This window comes from Salmo salar, chromosome 18 (genome assembly GCF_965601325.2).
Source record: "Salmo salar chromosome 18, fSalSal1, whole genome shotgun sequence".
In the NCBI taxonomy this organism is placed as follows: Eukaryota; Metazoa; Chordata; class Actinopteri; order Salmoniformes; family Salmonidae; genus Salmo; species Salmo salar.
The window spans coordinates 16,525,687-16,551,209 of NC_138308.1; the positions used below are offsets into that span (position 1 = coordinate 16,525,687).

The window sequence follows — 25,523 nt, forward strand, 5'->3', positions numbered from 1 at the left end:
GTGCAACTGACAATTCAAATGTTGTGATGTGCGTTCCAGGTGGCAGTCGACTCATTTGAAACCGAGCAGATCTGACCCACGCTCAACCTCTCTCGTTAGAATGCAGGATATACATGCTAGTGGAGGTTAAATTCTGTCCCCTATGTTGCATGTGACTGGGAACATGCCACCCTGACCTTTTTGTGATATTTGAAGAAGCTCCGAATCCTAATAAAGCAAACTCATGGAACATGCTCTAAGCATGAAGACATGACGTACTTCCTCAGTTCCTTGCATCTGTGCATTGTATCTCACATAAGCGCATGCTTTTGCTTATGCCTACATTCTCCCACAGAACCCATCATAGATGAGGCTTGAGTCTAATTCATATATTCTCATTTTATTGTAAAAATGTTCCCTATTGCACAGTACATCTAGAGTTTAGTTTATTCATGTGTTTATAAAAGCTTAGATCTTTATACAGAAACTGGATCGCTGACACTACCCTGAAATCAACATGAACAAATAGCCTACATCAAAATAACCGAACAGAACGTGGAAAGAGATGCAGAAAGAGAGAGAAGATTAAGTCTGGCCTTATGTATTAGTAAATGCAGAATGGAGCTTTTTGCCAGTGCCCACAAGTTACTTTCCACCCCTGCGGATGATTTAATCACCACAGCAGACTCTCCTTTTTATAAAAAAAATACCTCTCTCTCCACTTGCCTTTTTATTGCAGATCTCCAGGTGGTCGATTTGAATTTAAATGTGAAATTGTCATTTCCACTCCTTCTGCTCTCTTTGCAGATCAGTTCTTGTGGAGACGAAATAGACAGAGATGGTGTATCTCTCTGTTGTGATGTCTCCATATCATGAGAAGCGGTGACTAACACTTTGGTGTGTGTGTATAGCCTATCTGACGGCAAGCAGCACAGTACATTACAGCGCCACGCCATGGCCCTGAAACCATCCGGACCAGTGACGTCAATATCCCTTTGTCTGTTTTTTTAATCCACTTGACAAAGGAGATTGGTCGGTAACACTGTCCGTTTCCCTCATTCTAATGAGTCCAAGGTGAAGTTAGTTCCCCCCAGGCTGTGCTGGCCTGCAGCCCAACCCTGTCTATCGCCCCCTCCTGGATCCAGCACAGCCATGGTCCTGATGTCTCCACCAGCTCACTATTATCTCTCTGGTTCATGGCTGTGAGACGCCACCTCCCACGGAACTGTCCACCCTCAATCTCTGTGTGAGGAAACTGCTCCCCCCTCCTGTTTTAATATCTTGTCGTTTGCACCTTTTTTATAACTAATACCTAGTTAGAGGGAGGAGGAGCTTGGCATGTACAATCCAGTATACGTTTGTTGGGGTTAGATGGAAGCTTGGTTTGTGCCTTGTCGTTTGGGGGATCACTCCCACTCTGGCTTGGCTCACACAACGGTGTAGATGTAAACAAAGACAATGACGAAGAGGTTAAGGAAGGTGCCAACGATTCCCAGCAGGGCCAAGATGGACTCCTCCTGCTCCTCCTTGCTCTCTAGCGCCCGCACCTCCTCAATAGTAATGACCGTTGGGCCCATGGCCATGACGCTCGCCCAACCTGGCAAGGGTGCTGCTGGCACTTATCTGCAGAGGGGGAGAGAGAGACAGAGGCAGCCCACCAGACATGGAGGCACATACAGAGAAATGAACATTAGATAAGAGAAACAGAACACAAGCCCACAGTCCGGAGTGAACACAGACAATGGGAATGAATTTAGATGTTGCAGTTTAATGCTGCACTGCTATGATGCATCCAACTCCCCTCCCCACTAGTCCTCTCCTACATGTGCTTTATACGACACCCTGGGGAAAACTGAACCAAAAAGCCCTCGGCTAGCCTAGCCAACAGAATCCTCAAGAAGAAATCAATTGTGATCGAACAAAACAATAGACATGCACAGCACAATGGAGATTTAACTGCAAATGCCACTGTTTATTACCTGCTGTTGCTGTGCCCACCGCAATAGATTCCTAATATTCGGCATCCCTTACGGTCTATCCGCATTGAAAATGTTTAACCTCCGCAAATGTTCAGTAACATTGGAGCATGATTTTTAATGAGCCCCTTACATCCACCCTCTTTTTCCCCCGAAGGCAGTTCATGATTCTCTCCCCACTCCTCCGTCTAAGTAGATTTCCTGAGCATGATGTCCCTACTGAGCAGTCTGAAGGGAGAGGACAGGGGCTCTGGCTAGTGCCAGCTCTCCAGGGAAACCTACAAGCAGGTAAACCATGCCACAGCCAGCCAGGGCTGAGAGGTAGGCAGCGCAGAGCATACAGCCAAAACATCACCAGCGTCAACAATAATCAGCCCCCTCTGAAACAGGCAGATCCTACCATATTTCAGAAAAGAGACAGAATAGAAAGAGAGGGCAGAGGAGAGATGAGAGAGGGGTGAAAAAGGTACCTTACCCTAAGGCGTGTGAGGAGCTGGGTGACATCCAGCATGCTTTTGGGTCCTCAGCGGAGAAGCATGGCCACACACAGGAGCCTGCATTTGGGGGGGACGGGGGGGAGGCTGGCTGTGTAGCCACGCTCCCAGCGTCACAGAAAGAGGAAAAGAAAAGGAGATCCGGGCTCCAAACTGCGTCTTGGTGCACGGCACTGTATGCAGACACTGCTCTCTGTGAAAACCACCCCCTTCTTGCCCGGATGAATTCTCCAGTCCTCTGCGCCACCCCCTTGGTTAAATACTGCCTTGGTTTTGGTTGCGTTATTGTCTCCTTTTTGCTTTTGTTATTTTATTCGTCAGGTCTCCACCACCAAAGCTGAAGCACTAGGGGGCTTCTTACGCTCCCCCTCCCCACTACTCTCCCCATCCTACCGTCCCACTCTCTCCAATTCCACCACAGCCCCCCTCTTCCTCCTCGGCTCTTGTTGGCTCTTTGACCCTCTTAGCAGCTCAAAGAGAGAGCCCCAGTCTCTGTGACAAATGTACACGCCCCCACCCCCTCTTCTCTCCTTGCGTCCTTCCTTGCTTCTCTTTCTGGAGCAGAGCAATTAGTGCCTTTCAGAGGCGCCTCTCTCTCGCCTGCCTCTGAAACCCGGAGCTACAGCCGCGCATGGTTTCTCTGGAGCCGCTAGTGCTTGCGGCAACTACTACCGCGCCTCCAGTCCGCTGTAGAACAATCGACTGATACTACAGACAGCCCACGCCACAGCAAGTGTTATTCCAAAGAGCCAGTAAAATCCCAGAGAGCTGTTTGTGAACAACCGGAGAGCTGGAAAGCCGGAGTGCTGCTGCGTAGCTGTTGCTGTGTGGGTCTGCAGCTGGTGGCAGCTGTGTTGTGGCGGGTCCCCTGTGCAAGACGTGCCGTGGGAGAGCCGTGCATTGCATAACCAAGCAGAGGGAAAGAGGCCAGGTCCTGGTGGCTGTGGCGGCAGGAGGGAGGGAGGGAGAGAGAGAAGGGAGGAGGGACGCTTTCTGCCATCTCCTCCTCTTCCGCTGTGGGGGCTAGTTGAGCACCAAACAGAAAAAAAGAGGGGAGCGAGAGAGTAAAGTGGGGACGGGGGGGTGAAGTGACCCCTTCCTCAACGCTGCACGGTGGCAGAATGTCTATCCCTTTGTCAAGCATAGCTAGACTGTCATACCTGTGAAAGGAGAGGTGTGGAAGAGGAGGGGGAGGAAAGGAATAGGTGGCTAAGAGATGAGGCTGTAGAAAGATGTCGGGCCTCATAACATTTGCGTCAATTTCACTCGATTTCTACGTGCGCCATTTCAGAAAAGTCTGTGCACGTAAAAAAATATCGAGTCTTATAAACTTGGTGCGAGCCATACATACACCTTTCCTGTTATAAATCAGACCTGTCGCAAAATTGTGTGAGCGCTAACAAGCATTAAAACGCTGCCTGAAAAATGCCTTCCATTAACCATGGTGACAATAACGCTCTTTGTTTGCTGTATAATTTGGAACTATGGTCATTAGGCCGTGACAGTTTCTGATAGAGCGATGGCAATTTTCATCACATTTCTGTGGAGGTGTGGGCAGAATGGTTTTTATATTTTGCATTGACTTTTTTGAACTCAACATGCATGCTGCCTTTTGAGTGCCTGTCAACACATTCTGCAAAATTGATTGTATATGTATTTACTCAGTGGGTTGAATACTTATCTAATCAAGATATATTTGTAAAAAAAACAAAAAACAAGTCTTCCACTTTGACATTACATTAGAGTATTTTGTGTAGATCGTTGACAAAAAATACTTTTCAATCCATTTTAATCCCACTTTGTAAAAAAACTAAATGTGGAAAAAGTCAAGGGGTGTGAATACTTTCTGTAGGCACTGTGTGACCGCTAGGGCCGGGCAATTAAGTTATAACTACCACAGTCATATTGGCTACCCTTGAAAGTACCTCGGCTAGGGCATGTTTGTCTGTAAAGGTACACTACGTCTTTTTAACGCTAGAACCGCCTGGTCTTTCAGCCTAGCATATTTGAAGCTTATTATGTTACTAGTCTTTGCTTAGTATGCAGAGCAATGCTGCCCTGCGAGTGGTCATGTGCTGAACACATTGACAGCGGGGATGTTCTTGGAAGAAGTGATATTTCGAAATCGAGCTTCACCTCTTGAATTGAGTTATTTGACAAAGGTAAGTGTCATGGAATCAAATGTAGAATATGCTCTTTCTGATACTATATACACTGAACAATCATATAAACGCAAAATGTAAGGTGTTGGTTTCATGAGCTGAAATAAAAGCTCACAGAATTACTCCATACGCACAAAAAGCTTATTTCTCAAAATATGTTGCGCACAAATGTGTTTTCATCCCTGTTAGTGAGCATTTCCCCTTTGTCATCCAACTGACAGGTGTGGCATATCAAGAAGCTGATTAAACAGCATGATCAGACACAGGTGCACCTTGTGCTGGGGACAATAACAGCCACTCTAAAATTTGCAGTTTTGTCACCCAACACAATGTCACAGATATCTTAAGTTTGAGGGAGTGTGCAATTGGCATGGTGACTGCAGTAATGTAAACCAGAGCTGTTGCACGAGAATTGAATGTTCATTTCTCTACCATAAGCCGCCTCCAAAATCGTTTTAGAGAATTTGTTAGTACGTCCAACCGGCCTCACAATTGCGGACCACGTGTAACCACGCCAGCCCAGGACCTCCACATCCGGTTTCTTCACCTGCAGGATCAACTGAGACCAGCCACCCGGACAGCTGATGAAACCGTGGGTTTGCACAACCAAAGAATTTCTGCACAAACTTTCATAAACCCTCTCAGGGAAGCTCATCTGCACGCTTGTTGTCTTCATCAGGGTCTTGACCTGACTGCAGTTTGGCATCGTATCCGACTTCAGTGGAAAAATGCTCACCTTCGAGGCCACTGACACGCTGAAGAAGTGTGCTCTCCTCGGGTGAATCCTGGTTTCAACTATACCGGGCAGATGTCAGATGGCGTTGTGTGGGCGAGTGGTTTACTGATGTCAATGTTGTGAACAAAGTGCCCCGTGGTGGTATGGTATGGGCAGGTATAAGCTACCGACAACGAACACAATTGCCTTTTGTCGATGGCAATTTGAAAGCACAGATATTGTGATGTGATCCTGAGGCCCATTGACGTGCCATTCATCCGCCACCATCACCTCATGTTTCAGCATGCTAATGCACAGCCCCATGTCACAAGGATCTGTACACAATTCCTGGAAGCTGAAAATGTCCCAGTTTATACTCACCAGACATGTCACCCATTGAGCCTGTTTGGAATGCTCTGGATCGACGCATACGACAGCGTGTTCCAGTTCCCGCCAATATCCAGCAACTTCGCACAGCCATTGAAGAGGAGTGGGACAACATTCCACAGTCCGCAATCAACAGCCTGATCAACTCTATGCGAAGGAGATGTCAAGCTGCATGAGGCAAATGGTGGTCATGCCAGATAGTTGTTATTTTTTAACAACCGATGCGTATCTGTATTCCCGTTAATGTGAAATCCATAGATTAGGGCCTAATGAATTTATTTCAATTGACTGATTTCCTTATGAACTGTAACTCAGTCAAATCTTTGAAATTGTTGCATGTTGTGTTTATTTTTGTTAAGTATTACATGTCGTGGCTGGCGGGAAAAATGAACTGTTAGCAACCCATATAGAGACCACCAGTGTTTTTGGGTACTTCAAATCACATACAGAATGATTTGATTTAATCAGTCGGTGAAGTCATATAAAACCACATTAAACAGGATATCTATGGCCGTGCGTCTACACCTGCATTGCTTGCTGTTTAGGGTTTTGGGCTGGGTTTCTGTTCAGCACTTTGAGATATCAGCTGATGTAAGAAGGGCTTTATGAATAAATTTGATTTGATCGATGCTCCACCGTTTGTTGCTGTTAAAGTTGATGAGTCGACAGCTGTTACCAACGACTCTCATCCCTTGCCATCATATCCACCGAGGCTGAGACTGTTTTTAAACTCAACTTCTTGGCTTGACCCTGGCCCCAGGTCAGCGATGCGGTTACAAGCCTGTTTGGAATGTGGTCTTAGCAAGCCATGACCATGACGGTCCACTACTTCCCTAAAGGATTTCTCTGCTTTGCAAACAGATCATACCACTAGTGTAACGTACATGTACGCTTGCACAGTTTTAGCAGCACAGCACTCTGCTCTACTTTACATAGGGCACATTCCAGTGCTCCACAGAGAGCTCAGTAATGGGATTGTGATGGGGGTTGGCAAGGACACCACTGTAGATACAGCTGCTCCATAACTTCCTTTTGCCCCCTAGGAAGAAGGGAGACCTGGTTAGGTTGCCACTGGTGACTCGGAGCCCCAACTGTTATCCTTCCAGCTGCCCTCTCATAGGGCACTGAGACAGGGACGGGAGGAAGGGGGTGATAGATCCCACCCACGCTCCCTCGCCACAATCCACTCCCAGGGACGACTCGATACTAACCTGGTTAACGTCACTTCACTTGATTTTATGCCCATTAACGGTAAACGAAGTGCATGGCAGGTTTTATGAAGACCTATGAATGTCATATCCTGTTCTCTCAGCAGTTTTGTTGTGGCAGCAGGGAATTTCTAACTGTCATTACCTAGACATTACTGAGCTTGCACCAGAGCGCAGTATTGATTGGTCGTGCTGTTTCCAGCACTTGATCTGAATAGATCAACTGAGGCTTACTTTTGAGTGGATTAATGCATGCTACATTGGCTTACATCTTGTTGTATGAACCAGTTTATTTATTGTTTGCCTTTATTGGCACCAGATCACTGAACACTGATAGCCCCAATCCTAAATTTTTATTAACCTGAACCCTTATCGTCCAGTGTCCACTTTTGAGCCAATTGTGGAACTCTCCTCAGCCCTGGCTTCCTGGCTTTGCGTCGAATGTTTGACCAGCTTCAGTGGATGATCAGCACTCAAACATTCCATGAGAGGAATGCCTCAAACAGTGATGAATGGATAAACACCTCACTGATCATTAGGATCCACATATACCAATCACTCTAATGCTGGGAAATTACAAGACAATTAATGGCAATTATCAGCAGGGCAAATTCTACAGCATCAGCCTCTACGGTTCCCAGGCAACCCATTTGAAATAACTCCAATCCCATGAGTCAAATTACAACTGTGGTAAAATGATTAGGTTCCCTGGTGTTTTGTTGCACCCAGAGGAACGACTTGTTCTCAAGGGGACTGGGGAGGCTTTTTTACGGTTCCGAATTTTGGCTTGATTAGAAACAAACAACGAACTTGATTGTGGCTTTTTGTCTCCATTTGAATTTGTCCCTAAAATGTATCCACCATCCCAAATTGTTAAATTCCCTGGTATAGGTATGCCTACTTGACAAACAAGAAACCAATATTCTCACGCTAACCACTTCTATTGATGTTGCTGAAGCTTCCATTTTTTTTCAGAAACTTGCTTAGTTCAAAAACGTTCTCAAGATTAAAGAATCAATTCAAAGCAGCAGATCAGCTAGCCGTTAGACCCCTCTCCCTGACAGATCTCATGGTTGGTATTCCTCTTCACTTCCCTTTGTTTGACATTTGCTCATCCTCTCATCTCTCCTGTGTTGTGCCCTGCCTGTCAGTCTCAGTCCACTCTGGCACTCTCTCCCCTGCCGTCTCCCTAAGTGTCCAGAGCTGAGGGATCTCCTGGGCTCTGACGCAGCCCGCCTCAACCAGCCCAGCCAAAACACACTTTCTTTTCTCATCAGGTCTGCCACCATGCGCATCGCTGCTCCCTCCCCATGGACGGAAGACAGATTGGGAAAATAAGAGGGAGAGCGTCAAACAGAGTGGGGGAAAAAATTGGGCTAAATATCCAAAATGAATTTTTTTTAAACGTCGAAACATGCGCTGAAAGCACAGGTTTTGGCTTACTTGACCTCTGGCGGACACAATGCTACTACACCGGAGTTATTCACCAACAACAATCTGTTTACTTTGGTTTTCACTTTTTCCCAGCATAACAAGGTTTTTATCCGGCTCATGTTTTTCTGACGTGCCATAGCGAGGGTACCCCATTTTCACCCCTGTACACTAATTTACATCACAGGTGCCCTTTTTAAATCCCTCTTTTCCCTGTGTGGTGGCGTGGATCCCGCCGACTCCCCTCACTATGAAATACCAAGCGTCAGTCCTGGACTTGTCAGCTCTAATTACAGGGAGAAGTCCTGCTCCTCTACAGGGATAGCAGGGCTCTAAATTGGAAGGAGAGTAATGTAGTAGGCAATGTGATTTTTGGGTTAATTAAAATGGAGGGGCTGAGAAATATGACAGGGGTCTGAATTTTAATGTTTTAAAAAATATATTTTAGACCATTTCTTCAACCACCCAAATGCCACTGTGGTCGTGTTGAAGTTCACACAGTTTACGCAGCACAAGGATAGCTGGCTTATTGTAGAGTACTGTATAGTCTTGGAAACTAAAGGGACATATGACCTCACTGATTACAGTTAGCCAACAGTCTTATTGTTGATGGTTGGATTTGAAGTTTATTACCAGCTCACGAGGCTTTACCAATTTTGGGGATTAATATCTGTGGAAGCTAAAAAGAAATGAAGTACCACTAAATATGACTATATATTGTAGAGATTACCATACTAATGATGATGATGATGATGAATGATAATAGTGGTGAAAAATGGCATGAGAATAATGGGACTTTTGGGACCCAGGGTGAATAAGTTTTCCATACCCTCGCACCATTTGAAGCTTTTATTGCTTCTCCGAACATATGAAAATGATGCCCCTCTGGGTCGAGACATTACCACAATCAAATGGTTGCATAAGCAGGTTCTCTGGGCTATCTGTACACTGATGTTTGGGAAAGGTCTATTTTTCCTCTACTATATGAGAAATGTAAGCCATTACCAATTGATTTTGCTACGTCAGCAGCATTTCTGCACGCAGAAGGACCCACTTATTTGGGACTGGTAATTGCTTTGAATAATTTCTCACTAGTTCCTGGTCCAACTTATTTCAAACAGAATGGCATCAATGAATATGGGCCTTATATTATGCTGTAGTTTGCCTGCTAGACAGCTTTTGGACGATAAAAATAAATGGAACAGCTGATAAAGACCTACTGTCTAGGAGGAGAAGAAAAAAATCCCATTGCAAAATAACGCTTTTTAACCAATTCATTGATGGAAATAACAGTCGAGGTAAGTGCATTTGACTGGTCATGCTTATCGTTCTATAGGTTAATTTGCGTAATTTAGTAGAATTAAATTGGCTCGTGTACAGTATATTCGTTATGCATCTTATTTAACACATGCGTAGGCCTACAGCATACGGAGCGGAGCCTATGAGAGGAAATGGAAAATCTGTCAGATAGCAAGAGCGGCTGCTGCAGCATCTCAAACAGCAAATGCATAGGCAACGGAAGGCAGGCATTGTCACTGCGTCGCACGTCACTTTGCATTGAGCTGGAGGCAGTATGCGTTTTCAAAACTCATACTTCGTTGTTTGAAACCTGAACGTTTTACTTCGTATTATGAGGCATGTCTTACCTTGCTTCAAAGTAGCCTAGCCAAAATCAGATTTCAAATGAACTTTCTTTCATTGTCCAGTAGCCAAAGGCACAATCCTAGTCATATTATCAACCCATGTTAGTTGTTGCATATTAGATCTCCCCTCTTTCTATATTTAGAACTGATATTTTCATCTCACTCGTGCGGTGCGCTTTGACAACTGTTTTTCTAATTGTATTATGGAACGAACATTCGCACTTAACCTACTGCCTTGTGCGCATTACTGCGCTTATAATGTGAAGAAATAATAGTATCTACATGTTAAGCTAAATGTTCTGATCTGTCGCATCAGACTGGTTGCTTTTTAAGGTTTTATATTTAAAATATTCAATTATGTAGCTTGGCCTACTGGTTGTATGAATCTGGGATCTATCGTCCCACAACTGTCCCAGTCTGTTTTTCTGTTCTTTCTTGACAAGCTGACCAATCGAATAGGTCAACTCTTCTACTATGGAGATAGTAGATTGACACATGCTAGTGATTTTGTTGTCCGTTACTCATCTTATTGACTGAGGAAAAGTAACCGTGGACAGTAATATCATCTGCAAAGTGCGCAGCAACATTTGATAAGGACTGCACATTGTTGTATCCCTGATGTAGGTTTCGCTGTCCTGTGCCCCTTTGTAACATGGGTGCCAATGGTGGAACATGCTTCCCCCTTTGTTTTGTAATTGAATAGATGGCAGGTTATTGTCTGGTTAATGACTTCAGTGATCAGAACATCCCGTTAAAGGGACATCTGGTTTAAATAATGCATTTAATTTTCCTATGGAACGTTGAGATGTGTTGTGATAACTATTGCATGTATTTCATAGGTTTAAGGCGAGACTCCTCTCTTCAATGTATAGAAGGGTGTGTATGCTACGTGTATACTACTCTTCCTCAACGGTCATTCATAAAACCTTGAATTTGATTGAACTATTTTCCTTCAAGACTCCGAACCCTACATTGGTTTTTGGATTTGTTGTGCCATATGCTAGCGATCTACCATGCTGCTTTGTGTTTGTGGTGGGACCTTACGGTGAGTTCTGTTATTGCTTTATTGACCTCTAAGTTTTGTTTGGTCACCTGCTGTTTTCTCCCATGATGAGCTGAAATGGAATGGAAACATGTCCCCTGGCTTAGTAACATGTCACTGGCCCCAGCAGTGACACACAATGACAGGGGCAGCCTATTTACTTCTGTTTAGACGACTCAATGTAATCTCAGAGACAGACCAAGGATTCCCTGCAAAGTGGTGTGTAGCATAAACATCGCTGATTACATTTTTGCTGACTCAAGAAAATTATACACTGCTCAAAAAAATAAAGGGAACACTTAAACAACACAATGTAACTCCAAGTCAATCACACTTCTGTGAAATCAAACTGTCCACTTAGGAAGCAACACTGATTGACAATAAATTTCACATGCTGTTGTGCAAATGGAATAGACAACAGGTGGAAATTATAGGCAATTAGCAAGACACCCCCAATAAAGGAGTGGTTCTGCAGGTGGTGACCACAGACCACTTCTCAGTTCCTATGCTTCCTGGCTGATGTTTTGGTCACTTTTGAATGCTGGCGGTGCTTTCACTCTAGTAGTAGCATGAGACGGAGTCTACAACCCACACAAGTGGCTCAGGTAGTGCAGCTCATCCAGGATGGCACATCAATGCGAGCTGTGGCAAGAAGGTTTGCTGTGTCTGTCAGCGTAGTGTCCAGAGCATGGAGGCGCTACCAGGAGACAGGCGAGTACATCAGGAGACGTGGAGGAGGCAGCAGAACCGCTACCTCTGCCTTTGTGCAAGGAGGAGCAGGAGGAGCACTGCCAGAGCCCTGCAAAATGACCTCCAGCAGGCCACAAATGTGCATGTGTCTGCTCAAACGGTCAGAAACAGACTCCATGAGGGTGGTATGAAGGCCCGACGTCCACAGGTGGGGGTTGTGCTTACAGTCCAACACAGTGCAGGATCTTTGGCATTTGCCAGAGAACACCAAGATTGGCAAATTCGCCACTGGCGCCCTGTGCTCTTCACAGATGAAAGCAGGTTCACACTGAGCACGTGACAGATGTGACAGAGTCTGGAGACGCCGTGGAGAACGTTCTGCTGCCTGCAACATCCTCCAGCATGACCGGTTTGGCGGTGGGTCAGTCATGGTGTGGGGTGGCATTTCTTTGGGGGGCCGCACATTCCTCCATGTGCTCGCCAGAGGTAGCCTGACTGCCATTAGGTACCGAGATGAGATCCTCAGACCCCTTGTGAGACCATATGCTGGTGCGGTTGGCCCTGGGTCCCTCCTAATGCAAGACAATGCTAGACCTCATGTCGCTGGAGTGTGTCAGCAGTTCCTGCAAGAGGAAGGCATTGATGCTATGGACTGGCCCGCCCGTTCCCCAGACCTGAATCCAATTGAGCACATCTGGGACATCATGTCTTGCTCCATCCACCAATGCCACGTTGCACCACAGACTGTCCAGGAGTTGGCGGATGCTTTAGTCCAGGTCTGGGAGGAGATCCCTCAGGAGACCATCCGCCACCTCATCAGGAGCATGCCCAGGCGTTGTAGGGAGGTCATACAGGCACGTGGAGGCCACACACACTACTGAGCCTCATTTTGACTTGTTTTAAGGACATTACATCAAAGTTGGATCAGCCTGTAGTGTGGTTTTTCCACTAGAATTTTGAGTGTGACTCCAAATCCAGACCTCCATGGGTTGATAAATTGGATTTCCATTGATTATTTTTGTGTGATTTTGTTGTCAGCACATTCAACTATGTAAAGAAAAAAGTATTTAATAAGATTATTTCATTCATTCAGATCTAGGATGTGTTATTTTAGTGTTCCCTTTATTTTTTTGAGCAGTATATTTAGAATAAGCAAAATTCCCACTAGGCATTGACGTCTTCCCCCATCCCCTTTTGCCACTATCTTATTTGTTTCATTAAATAATACCCGCAAAACACCAGTCTCAACGTCAACAGTGAAGAGGCAACTCCGGGATGCTGCTATTCTAGGCAGAGTTCCTCTGTCCAGTGTCTGTTCTTTCTCCCATCTTAATCTTTTATTTTTATTGGCCAATCTGAGATATGGCTTTTTCTTTGCAACTCTGCCTAGAAGGCCAGCATCTCGGAGTCGCCTCTTCACTGTTGACGTTGAGACTGGTGTTTTTGCGGGTACTATTTATTGAAGCTGCCAGTTGAGGACTTGTGAGGTGTCTGTTTCTCAAACTAGACACTAATGTACTTGTCCTCTTGCTCAGTTGTGCACCAGGGCCTACCACTCCTCTTTCTATTCTGGTTAGGGCCAGTTTGCGCTGTTCTGTGAAGTGAGTAGTACACAGCGTTGTACGAGATCTTCAGTTTCTTGGCAATTTCTCGCATGGAATAGCCTTCATTTCTCAGAACAAGAATAGACTGATCAGTGTCAGAAGAAAGTTCTTTGTTTCTGACCATTTTGAGCCTGTAATCGAACCCACAAATTATGATGCGCCATTTACTCAACAAGTCTAAAGAAGGCCAGTTTTATTGCTTCTTTAATCAGAACTACAGTTTTCAGCTGTGCTAATATAATTGAGAAAGGGTTTTCTAATGATAAAGTAGCCATTTTAAAATCCTAAACTTGGATGAGCTAACACAACATGCCATTGGAACATAGGAGTGATGGTTGCTGATAATGGGCCTCTGTACTCCTATGTAGATGTTCCATAAAAAATGTGCCGTTTCCAGCTACAATAGTCATTTACAACATGAACAATGTCTACACTGTATTTTTTATCAATTTGATATTATTTTAATGGACAAAAAAATAGCTTTTCTTTCAAAACAAGGACATTTCTAAGTGACCCCAAACTTTTGAGCGGTAGTGTAGGTGCCGTTACAAACATCTTGCTCACTACATGTCTGCTGCAGAGAAACGTAAGAGAGGATGAGAATGAGTTTTGATCAGTTAAGAAAATGAAAGTGGTGAAAACGTGTTGGCTCACTATTTAAAGAAGATGAAGAACAAGCTGAAGGATGGAAAAATACCGGCGTTTTGGTGCAGGTACAGATGTCTAACGCTACCAAGCAAAAATATTTAAAAAAAATACTTGGAGTCAAAGTATCGATAAGTCGTCCAGAATAATATTGAGATATGTAACTATCAATTCTCCCCCCCCCCCCCCCCCCCCCCCCCCAACACTGTTTACTACAGTTTCACTACCTCCCACTCAATCGGAGCCAAACCCCCAGTTGTCCAGCCAGCCCTGTTTGTCCACATGGTCCCCGGTGCCAGGCTGCTGTCACTCACTGCCACCTCTGGGGGACCGCAGCCAGGCTACTGTGACCTACATAGGGGACCCTCTGCCTGTATGCTTGGCATTTTAGCCTCTCTCGCGCTTCTCTTATTCCCACTTACCTCTCCGTGCTTGACTAACCTCTTTCTAGCGCCCTGTTTTTTGCACAATTATGACATGCCTGAATTGTAACCTTTATTTTAACCTCTAAAGCTTTTTCATCAAACTGTCACCTTTTTGTCATATGGTCCAGCACCACCATCAAATCAAATGTTATTTGTCACATGCCCCGAATACAACAGGTGTAGACCTTACAGTGAAATGCTTACTTACAAGCCCTTAACCAACAATTCAGTTTTGAGAAAAATACCCCCCCCACCCCCCCACCCCCACACAAGAAATAAGAAATAAAAGTAACACGTAATTAAAGAGCAGTGGGAAAATAACAGTAGTGAGGCTATATACAGGGGCTACGGGTGCGGGGCAACGGTTATATTCAAGGTAAAATGTACATGTAGGTAGAGTTATTAAAGTGACAATGCGTAGATAAACCGACAATAGGTTATTTTTTTTTTTTTTTTTTTTTTTGCAATCCTCATTTCTGGATATGGCTTAAAATACAGGATCAAATATTGCTATGTCATATGCGCAGAACCCAGCATCCTATCTATGACACATTTCACTTTGTGCTGGTATGCAGTAGGAGGAGCAGGAGACAGGGAACAGGAGAAAAAGGGGCAGGGTGGACTTGGCTTGTTCCTCTTGTATCGAAGCTGCCAACAGCGTCGGTGGTAGAAGAGGAGTGGTCGCCAACAGCACTCTTATCTGGCAGTGTTGTGCGAACACTAATTTGTCAAGTACACAAAGGCGGGCGGTGGCAGCATTGCTCCCTCTCTCCATCTCCTCCTTCCCAGAAGTGCAGGCCTCTTGTGTTTGCGCACTCATTCTCTTTTCCTTGGTTTCTTATCTCATTCCAAACCCGGAGCCACGGGGGGGATGTGGCTGCTTTAGCTGAGACATATCACTGCGTTGGGTTTGGTTCGACAAACGGATGATGCAGCCCACTGCTGAATCCTGAGCTGACCCCTGCCACTAGATGGAGTGACACTCCTTGTGACGTGTTCAATAATGATTAATAATGGAACATTTATTCTACATATGTGTAATTCATGCGTAAAACATGAAACAAGAAAATGAGCACAGTATTCATATTGCCATATTCACTAAGCAATCTTATTATAAATATAAAATGAATTTTAGAAATATTTCCATATATTTAGTTTTTTTATGTTGTGTTTGTTGACGTACAATCCCACACACCCGACCATGAACGTCATCCTTTTCTCTTTAATATCCTAAAAAGCTCCATTCCAAGAATAGCTTGCAACCTAATGGCCCATTTAAATAGAAAATGTTGAGCTGTGCTGGATCCCTTCGTTTTCCATGTCATTTAACTTCCTCAGCACGTCTAAATTGGATAAAGTGACAGTACCGCTAAACTTTGTCACATATGGAAAGGGGAGATGTTGAATTATAACTTTCAAAAGGTAGACATACGTCAACTCTGGGGTCTCATTTTCTGTGTTTCCCGTCAATGTTAATCACCCACAAAGTCTCAAAATGACAGCGATAAAAATACAAATGGCTGGTGTGTTGTTACATTGACAATAACAGTGTAAGCCGAGATAACATGGCTGGGGTACTCAGAGGGTGCTGGGGTAACTCAGAGGGTGCTGTTTTCGTAATGCTTGTACTTCTGCTTTGTGGACCAGCAAAGGCTTTCTACTTTCAATTGTAGTCGCAAATGCATTATGTATGCAGCTAACCCTTGACTGAGTTTCTCAACTGTGTCTGGAGTGTCGTATTTCAACATCACACGTAGCTTGGTGTAATATTTCAACCTGCTCTTTGTGATTTCTGAGTAAAGTTTGTAATAGAGTATATTAGATGCCTTCCCCTTGCCTTGTGGCTTTTTGGATGACGTCTCTGAATTGTTTATTGGTTGTTCCAGCCAGGAGACATTTCAGGTCATCATGTCTTGGCTCCACTGCCACATTCTACTGTTTTGATCTCATTCTCCTTAATTAATTGCATTTGGTTTGCTCACCTCCCTCTCGCCTGTTTCTTCCTCTCACCCGTCAGTCTCTTCCTGTCATGATAGTTAGCCCTATTTCCTGCAAGGGCTCGACATCGGGGTGACAGGCTGTTGATGATATGCGGATTATTTTAATGACGGATGCCCAAATAGACTGGAATTCTTGTGATGCATACGAATGTGGATTAGTAGCACCAGTTAGGCACCAGTTTTTGAAGGCCCAATCTGTCTCAGTGGTGTTGACCCTGCCATGCCCACGGCTAGAAGACTACCAGCCAATTCCATGCTCTTCCAGCTCCGACGAGAAGTTGCGTGAATAAATCCAAGGCGTTCCCCGTCTTCTCGTGTGTCAGAAGCAGTTGTGAGCACTGTTGAGAAAAGCCGATTAAACTTTAACCAACCCACATGGCAAAAATAGAAATCTGTGTTGGTCTCTGACCTTCCCAACTCTAAAAAGTACCTGGGATTAACCAGCCCAGCCCTTGGTTAAACTGTTTGCATAGCCATGGTCTTCCAAGTTTCTTTTTCAAAGTAAACCATAATATATTGTTCACCCCAAAACCATTCAAACCATTGTAAGCCGATTTTAAGATAAAGGCTTAGTCTATAGGCCTTGTTTTTAATATACAGTATGCAAAGACTGTCTCTGTTTTGTCTCTGGGTGGTTGAGATTCTGTTGTTTTAGAGAATGCATCAGTGCTCCAGTCCATCTCCCCCTGCTGCTCTCTCTCTCTATCAACTTATCTCTCCTTGTCTCCACCTCCCCCCTTCCTGCTGAGAGCGATTGGATGGTAACGGTATTCCGTGCAGCTGCAGAATTTATGGTGTTTTGGTGACGTAGTCACTGGCACCAGCGGGAGATTGATGCCCTCTGTGTCCATGTCGCCTCTCATGAGATGCTCACACATCATCCGCCTACAACCCGCACAAACACACACTGCAAATCCCACTGCTTGTGTATTCCTGTGTGGATTCTGCCCCATTCCAGCCTCACTTAGAAAGCGGGGCAGTGACTTGTGGAGCTCTGTTTTGGGTATGGGTATTCCCATTTAAATTCAATCACTTTTTGACAGAACCCCTTTTGATTTGAATGAAATCTAACATATATATTTGCTAACTGTAGAAGTGCTCAGAAAGTGACTTTTGACCTGAATAGTCAAGACAATAGAAAGTCTATATTAAGTGTGTGCAATTGTAGTAAGATTAGGGAGGTAAGGCAATAAATAGGCCATAGTGGTGAAATAATTACAATTTAGCGTTAACACTGGAGTGATAGATGTGCAGAAGATGAATGTGCAAGTAGAGATACTGGGTTGCAAAGGAGAAAAAAAATAACATGGGGATTAGGTAGTTGGGTGGGCTATTTACAAATGGGCTGTGTACAGGTGCAATGATCGGTAAGCTGCTCTGACAGCTGATGCTTAAAGTTAGTGAGGGAGATATGGGTCTCCAGCTTCAGTTATTTTCGCAATTTGTTCAGTCACTGGCAGCAAAGAACTGGAAGGAAAGGCGGCCAAAGGAGGAGTTGGCTTTGGGGATGACAGTGAAATATACCTGCTGGAGCGCGTGGGTGCTGCTATGGTGACCAGTGAGCTGAAATAAGGCAGGGCTTTACCTAGCTACGACTTAAAAATGACCTAGAGCCCGTGGGTTTGGTGACGAATATGAAGCGTGGGCCAGCCAACGAGAGCATACAGGTCGCAGTGGTGGGTAGTATATGGGGCTTTGGTGACAAAACGGATGGCACTGTGATAGACTACTTCCAATTTGCTGAGTAGAGTGTTGGAGGCTATTTTGTAAATGACATCGCCGAAGTCGAGGATCGGTAGGATAGTCAGTCAGTTTTACGAGGGTATGTTTGGCAGCATGAGTGAAGGAGGCTTTGTTGCGAAATAGGAAGCCGTTTCTAGATTTAGTTTTGGATTGGAGATGCTTAATGTGAGTCTGGAAGGAGAGTTTACAGTCTAGCCAGACACCCAGGTATTTGTAGTTGTCCACATATTCAAATTCAGAACCGTCCAGAGTAGTGATGCTGGACGGGCGGGCAGGTGTGGGCAGCGATCGGTTGAAGAGCATGCATTTAGTTTTACTTGCATTTAAGAGCAGTTGGAGGCCACGGAAGGAGAGTTGTATGTTATTGAAGCTTGTCTGGAGGTTAGTTAACACTGTCCAATGAAGTGCCAGAAGTATACAGAATGGTGTCGTCTGCGTAGAGGTGGATCAGAGACTCACCCAGCAGCAAGAGCGACATCATTGATGTATACGGAGAAAAGAGTGAGGAACTGCGGTTTTATCCCGTTTTCTGTTTGTTCCTTTTTAGGTGAGTGATCCTTTTAGAAGTTTATCCCATATTAAGCTACAACATATTCACACGTTGTAGCTTAGACCCTGTTTCACGTTGACTTTTTTTGTTGTGCCCCCTATTGGTTGAGAGACATGCTCAACATGCTCTTCAATACAGGGTGGGTGTCATGTTTCGGCTGATAAATGAACTAAAGTGGGAATAAATTGAAATTTCAACTTTCAAATGGTACCACGTAGATGGAAGTCCACACATCAGAGAATGTTGACTTGAAAGGGAATATCTGTTTTAAATAATGCTCTCAATCCTCCATAGGAAACCTATTGAAATCATAGAAATAGATAATAGAATATACATGACCATTTAAGTTGACGTTCAACAGTGGGGGAACTGGCGGTCATCTTGTTACTAATGACAGTAGAAATTTAAATTAAATTGAATTTCAATGGCGTACCAGCTTTATTGCAGTGATCTGAAGGGATAGGTCCATTCTATGAATTATATTTCTATGATCGAAAGTACACCCACCCTGTATTTAATTAAGAGCATGTCTCAACCGATGCCAGGCACAACACAAAAACCTCAGATGTGAAATGGGCTCTAAGCTACCACATATATGAATATAGAATTTACGTGTTTTTAGAGCATTGGCATTTAAAAATGACATTTTCATTAAACTTTTTGTTAAGAAATAATAAAATAGTTTGACAACACTGTTTGTACATTTTTAAATGATGTCAAACTATATATTTTCAGGGATGAAGACATGGATTTCTCATGGTACGGTGGGTTATGCAAAATGGATCAACTTTGAGCACTTACCTCCTGGATGTTTTGGCAGTCAGGTTCAAAAAGTCAGTTCGTTTTTGACCACTTCCATGGGCAAACATTTATGGAAAGTTTTGTTTAAATCAAAAGGCATGCTGTAAATAAGTGATTGAATTCAAATGGCTTTATACATCTATGTATTAAGTGACAGTGGACGGGGAGGCATTAAGCCTAGTTGAAGTGCCTTTATTTTAAGGAGCCAATGCAGGGGGTGAGTCATCAATGGAGCTGCTCAGGTGGGGCATTAACTTTTAATCACCCAACGCGTCTGCTCTCTATACTAAGCACCCAGCTACACAGCCCCCCAAGGAGGACCTTAAATCACACCTACTCAAGGCTATCTGCTCCAACAGTCTCCAAAAGCAAGCCGTGGTCAAGATTGATGTCCAGTTTACTGTAGTTCCATTTCTGTGGGTCTCTCAAAGTATTGCTATTAACCTTAGTCTGTTATTTATCCTGTTAGTGCATTCATCTATTGGCCCTGTCAGAATCCGAGATTGTGGGAATGTGAATGAAATTACTGCCAGGGCAGTCAAATTTGTAAACAAGTGCACATTTGATTGCCAATTTAAAGTCAGGGAAGGTGGCCCTCCTATTGGGATATTTTGTGTCAACCTTTGTCATCTGACATAATGATGTGTTTCCTTAAGAGAATGAAGGTAACATCAGACCCATGTTTGTCTCTGCAGCATCACTGCTGTGGTTCGATTTCCAAACCTGATTTGTCAATCAAAAAAAATGTCTCAGTCTGTCTTTCGTTGCGCAGAGAAGTCTATTTTGTTGGTTGTAACTCAGTTAGTATAAATGGAATGATGGTGAACGGGGGATGGACTTGACCATGAGAGTACCAGGAGAATGGGGGGAAAAGAGTGGCATTGAGGAAGAGAAGTTGTTTAGGGGCAACACACACACACACATCACTGGGCAACATCAGACGGATAGTGGCATCTCCCACATCAATCATATCAGTTAGCTGAGCCTAGTGGTAATTGCGCAGATTAAAGCGGAGAGAGGTCAATGTTCAAATACTGGGACAGGGACGTTGGGGCCGGGAATTCCAAAATGAATGTAAAGCCGCCTGGGAGCCAAAGTTAGGGCTGTCCTGCTCCATTTGAGGCTGGCACAAGCACACGGGTGCGCTCACGTAAACAGTGCCCCACACATAAATTCACATCCTCAAATGGTCATTCCTGTATGGTCACTGGCAATCTCTTTACACACAGACTGGATATGCCTTTGACAATGATGGACATGATCTTGGTTCAGCTGTGCTTCTGATTGGAGAAGCAATAAAACTGGCCTTTGGACTAGTTGAGTATCTGGAGCATCATCGTTTGTGGCTTCGATTATAGGCTCAAAATGGCCAGAAACAAAGAACTTCTGAAACTCGTCAGTCTATTGTTCTGAGAAATGAATGCTATTCCATGCGAGAAATTGCCAAGAAACTGAAGATCTCGTACATCGCTGTGTACTACTCCCTTCACAGAATAGAAAGAGGAGTGGGAGGCCCTGGTGCACAACTGAGCAAGAGGACAAGTACATTAGTGTCTAGTTTGAGAAACAGACACCTCACGTCCTCAACTGGCAGCTTCATTAAATAGTACCCACAAAACACCAGTCTCAACATCAATAGTGAAGAAGCGACTCCGAGATGCTGGCCTTCTAGGTTTTATTGCTTCTTTAATCAGCACAACCATTTTCAGCTGTGCTAGCAATTGCAAAAGGGTTTTCTAATGATCAATTAGCCTTTTAAAATCCTAAACTTGGATGAGCTAACACAATGTGCCGTTGGAACACAGGTGTGATGATTGCTGATAATGGGCCTCTGTACGCCTATGTAGATATTCCATAAAAAAATGTGCCGTTTCCAACTACAATAGTCATTTTCAACATTAACAATGTCTGCGCTGTATTTCTGATCAATTTGATGTTATTTTAATGGCAAAGAATTGGCTTTTCTTTCAAAAACAAGGACATGTCTAAGTGACCCCACATTTTTGAACGGTAGTGTATGTCTGGTTATTATTTTTTTTTATTCCCCAACTGGTAACCCAATGAACCACACCCAAAACCCAGCACATTCTTTTTAACCTGGTTTCTCACTGGTCCAGGCTGGGGATGTTGTGGAGGCCTTTCTCAAAGCACAACTTAGTGGAACCAGTCTAGATTTTAATGGGGTTTGTAGGTTGACCGTGTGCACCTTCCCTCTGTCACGCCCCAGCCCACTTCCTCACAAGGAAATGTAGAAGGTAGGCTCAGCAGGTTCGCCACCACGCCCCAATGTTATTTAAACTTCCATAATGGGTGTGAAGTGGGAACTGTCATTCCTCGTCATGGGGATGAGGGGGACCTGTGCTGTATGAAATCCTCCCATCACAATAAGTGATAGAAAAGTCTATCACGCTGCCTGACTCATTATACAAAATGGCATGCTGAGATTCATTAATTTTTTCTTATTTGATGCAATCCTGTATCTGGACAAATTGAGGGGTTGCTTGGCCCCAGGCTTTCCTTTTTAGATTTGCTTCCATTGTTGCCTGCCCTCCTGACTAGCTGGCTCGGCTTAATTTCAGGGCCTGGAACACAAGGCTGTTTGAGTTGCGTTCAGGGACACGAGGTGGTATTGGGGGAAGTCAGGCGCACATTTGTTTGTGAAGAGTCTAAATTGAGTTCTGGACTTGGTTTTGGCCGCCTCAGGGCTGTTCCTTGTGTGTGCATGTCGTTTGTCATTTGTACATTCCTGGAAATGTAATAATCTTTCAAATCCCCTTTCACCAGCTTGCTACTCACTACGATCCATTTCTAGTCATGCTGCTCCTCTCTACTCTCCAAGTGCAAACTGGAGTTCTCTAACCTGCACCCATCTATTCTGTAAACACACACACACACACACACACACACACACACACAGAGGTTCACTCAAGGCCATGAGACTGATGCTTTCGTTATGTTGTCTTCGTATGTAATCATATATTGAATGAATTTTTCATCTTGGAAATCAAATTTTGATTTCTAAACCTCAAGTGTGTCTTCAGATGCGTCAATCTTTCTTTTTACAGCGGTGCGTAGTTTGATAGCAGGAGAGGTGTCTAAATTATGTTGGTTTTTTTTATTCCGTTTTTGATTGATTCTAAAACACTATTACCAGTTCTCTGTAGGCTCTTTCTTATGCGTTCGTAAACCTGAGTTACCTTCCTAACCCCTCGTTTCTGTGTTCTCTTCTCCCTCAGTACTGGACATGGCACGTCATGTGCCCCTGTACCGGGCTCTGCTGGAGCTGCTGAGGGCCATCTCCACCTCAACGGCCCTGGTTCCCCTGCTGCTGCCCCTGTCAGGAGACCCCAGCCAGGAGGAAGAGGAGGAGGAGCGCTCCGAGGGACAGACTTCTGTGGGCATGCTGCTGGCCAAGATGAAGACCTGCGTGGACACCTACACCAACCGCCTCAGGTGGGGACTTAGACGGACAGAGTAAGAATATACAGAACAAGCAAATAATTAAGTCTCATTTCCCATTTAATCAATTTGAATTGATGGTTTCAGCTGAGCATGAGTTTCAACTGAACAAGGGGAGAGGGTTTGAGTCCCTGTCCCGTCTGTCTCCGTAGACGATGAGTGATCAGTGCAATGTAGACCTGACCTGTGGGTCTGTGACCATCCATTATTAATCACAGCCCCACAGTGTGCAGAAAGCCCATGTTATCCCGCCTCCCTCCCATACATCGCCCCAACCAGCTAATGATGGGAAGTTCAGCTTTTTTTACTCACTTCTGATCTTTTCAACTCATTCAGTCAAAAGGACAAATATTTTTCTACTTATTTTGTTCATTTGATTTGTTATGCCCAGAGCACACAGGAGGCAGGACCCCTTACCGGCGAACAATGAACTGAAAACTCAAGTCATGATTCTCATTTACCATAGGTGGCTTATTGGAGCTGTTATTCATGAGACTTATGAAAGTGTGCTTCAAACAATGTACGTTTTGTGATTGCTAGGCATACAGTATAATGATTTATGTATACCTTTGAAATGAGTTCTAGTTGTGCCCGCAACGGGGTTAGATTGTGAACAAGTCTTGGTGGAATGACTTGACTGCCATGAGGGAAATAAGCACCTATTGTTTACGAAAGGCAGCAACCCCCCCCAAACGATTCATTCTCAGTTTCGAGTGTTGTTGAGCAGAGGCAGGGCTGTCTGCTATGTTTTGGTTCTACAAAACTCTGTCCACCGATAACATTCAATAATCAATGAATTGCATTCATTCTTACACCATGCGATCAATTATTACTGTCTTTTTCTTCTCTATGCTGCCTGCGTGCACATGATAGACAGTTGATGGTCGTAGCACGTCTCCAGAGCCTGTGAGTCGGAGGAGAGATTATTAATCCTGCTGTAGATTTCATTGAGGCCAGCAGGTCAAACGAAAATGATTCATGACTCATGTCGGTAAATGGAGTAGTTTGCAAACTGCACGTCACTACAACCAGCCCAGTGCTGACTGTGGGCTTGACTCAACGACAGTAGCAGGGACACCTCAAGAGAAGCAAAGGCACTCTTTACCTCTCTCTACTGCTCAGAACGCTGCGTACATCCGCCCAGCCCACGGGATCATCAATATTCCATGGGAACCCAACTCCGTCAATATTTAAAGTGTGCCTGGTTAGACATTGACAGGTATCAAACGGTTCCATCTCATGTACGATTCCGACAGACTTGCATAGCTTCAGCCAGGTGAGTTATTTTTAGAAGGCACAACCCATCCCTCTTAGATGCTCCACCAACAAACATGCTAGGGCCCATGGCAGTGCTTTTGAAATGTACAGCGGAATAGCCCATCGGCCCTGGGAGACTCTGACAGACCTACCTGGTGGTCTGTACCCCTTCTGCTTATCAGCAACACTGTTAGGATTACAATCTGAGGATGGTCCAGCATGAAGTTGTAGTTTCTCTACCAGTGAAGGGTCCCATTGTCTGCTATCGACTCAGTCAGGCCTTAGCGATAACTGGTTCATAAGCATCATATCTGCAGCCATCACATCAGGTTGGACTCTGAGGCCTGGTGTCCAGACACACAGAGAGAGTCTAATGAAAGCAGGGCCTCGGGGCGGCTGGGCAGCCACGGCAGAATGTTATCGGCATCCTCTTATTCAACTGTCTCTCCCAATCTGTGCCCAGCCTGTCCAAGGCCTGTGTAGCTGCCTGGCCGATGAGGACGAGTAGTGGCAGGGGTGGAGAGAGGAGTGGGGGGGGGGTTGGTGACAGAAGACCTTCGCTAACTGTCCTCGGTGGAGCGGAGGATTCTGGGGCGAGCGAGCAGAGGGAACTTGGCCGCCGTTCAACTTCACAAAAGGTCATGCGGAAAGTGGCTTTATCAGCGACCCCCCCCCCCCCCCCCCCCATAGAATCCATTCTTCTCTCAGATCCCACAGCGTTTAAGCACAAGGTTAAAGGACTGTCTACATCCCTTGTGTATTTCAGCCTCCTCTGGGTTTTCCACTTAACACAGGAGTTTTGAAGCAGATACCCATTTTACCTGGGACGAAAGCAGGGAGGTTTTTTCAATGTGCAGTTTAGTTCCGATACAAACCTCCATAGAAATTGGTCTCTCTGCTTATCTAGTTGTGAGGACCAAGTTATTTATGCTGCAAGGCTTCACAAAGCTGGTTTAAATTATTCATAGTAGGTGGACGGAGGAGAACAGTAACCTTGCCCCTTTTGTTCTGTCTGTCTGAACATTGGGTCTGATTTTTCTTCATCGTTGTTTTGAGGCTTCACCCTCGTACACACACCCCTTTAACAGAGCATGAAAAATGCCGTTTAGGGGGCAGGGAATGGCAGAGCTCGGGAGCACAATGGGAATTGCTGGTGATGTGGAAGCCTGGACGGTGCTGGGAATGGGATTATCAATTTTGCTCCAGGATTGTGTCTCACTGGGCAAAATGCTCATTTTCAGATGGATACAGGTCTCATCTAGAGAAACTATCCAACCAGAAAATGCCCGATATGTGTAATTGTTGCATAGTA

The 25,523-nt window shown here is 44.7% G+C and overlaps 1 protein-coding gene and 1 long non-coding RNA gene across 19 annotated transcripts in view; one reads left to right on the forward strand and one right to left on the reverse strand.

Annotated features, from left to right (window-relative positions):
* Positions 1-25,523, forward strand: part of birc6 (baculoviral IAP repeat containing 6) — a 163,938-nt gene that overhangs the window by 102,241 nt on the left and 36,174 nt on the right. For 14 of the 18 annotated variants that reach the window (XM_082964731.1, XM_082964746.1, XM_082964739.1 and 11 more), the window contains one exon: positions 22,732-22,969. In XM_082964731.1, coding sequence (XP_082820857.1) covers positions 22,732-22,969 — 238 coding nt within the window. The remainder of the gene's footprint in view (positions 1-22,731; positions 22,970-25,523) is intronic. The other 4 variants (XM_082964740.1, XM_082964747.1, XM_082964748.1 and 1 more) reach the window with 1 other exon arrangement.
* LOC106576948 (uncharacterized) lies at positions 364-3,556 on the reverse strand. The gene is made up of 2 exons (XR_001322040.3): positions 2,431-3,556; positions 364-1,602 (listed from the first exon to the last, which is right to left on the reverse strand). It is a non-coding gene; the product is annotated as an uncharacterized LOC106576948 (long non-coding RNA).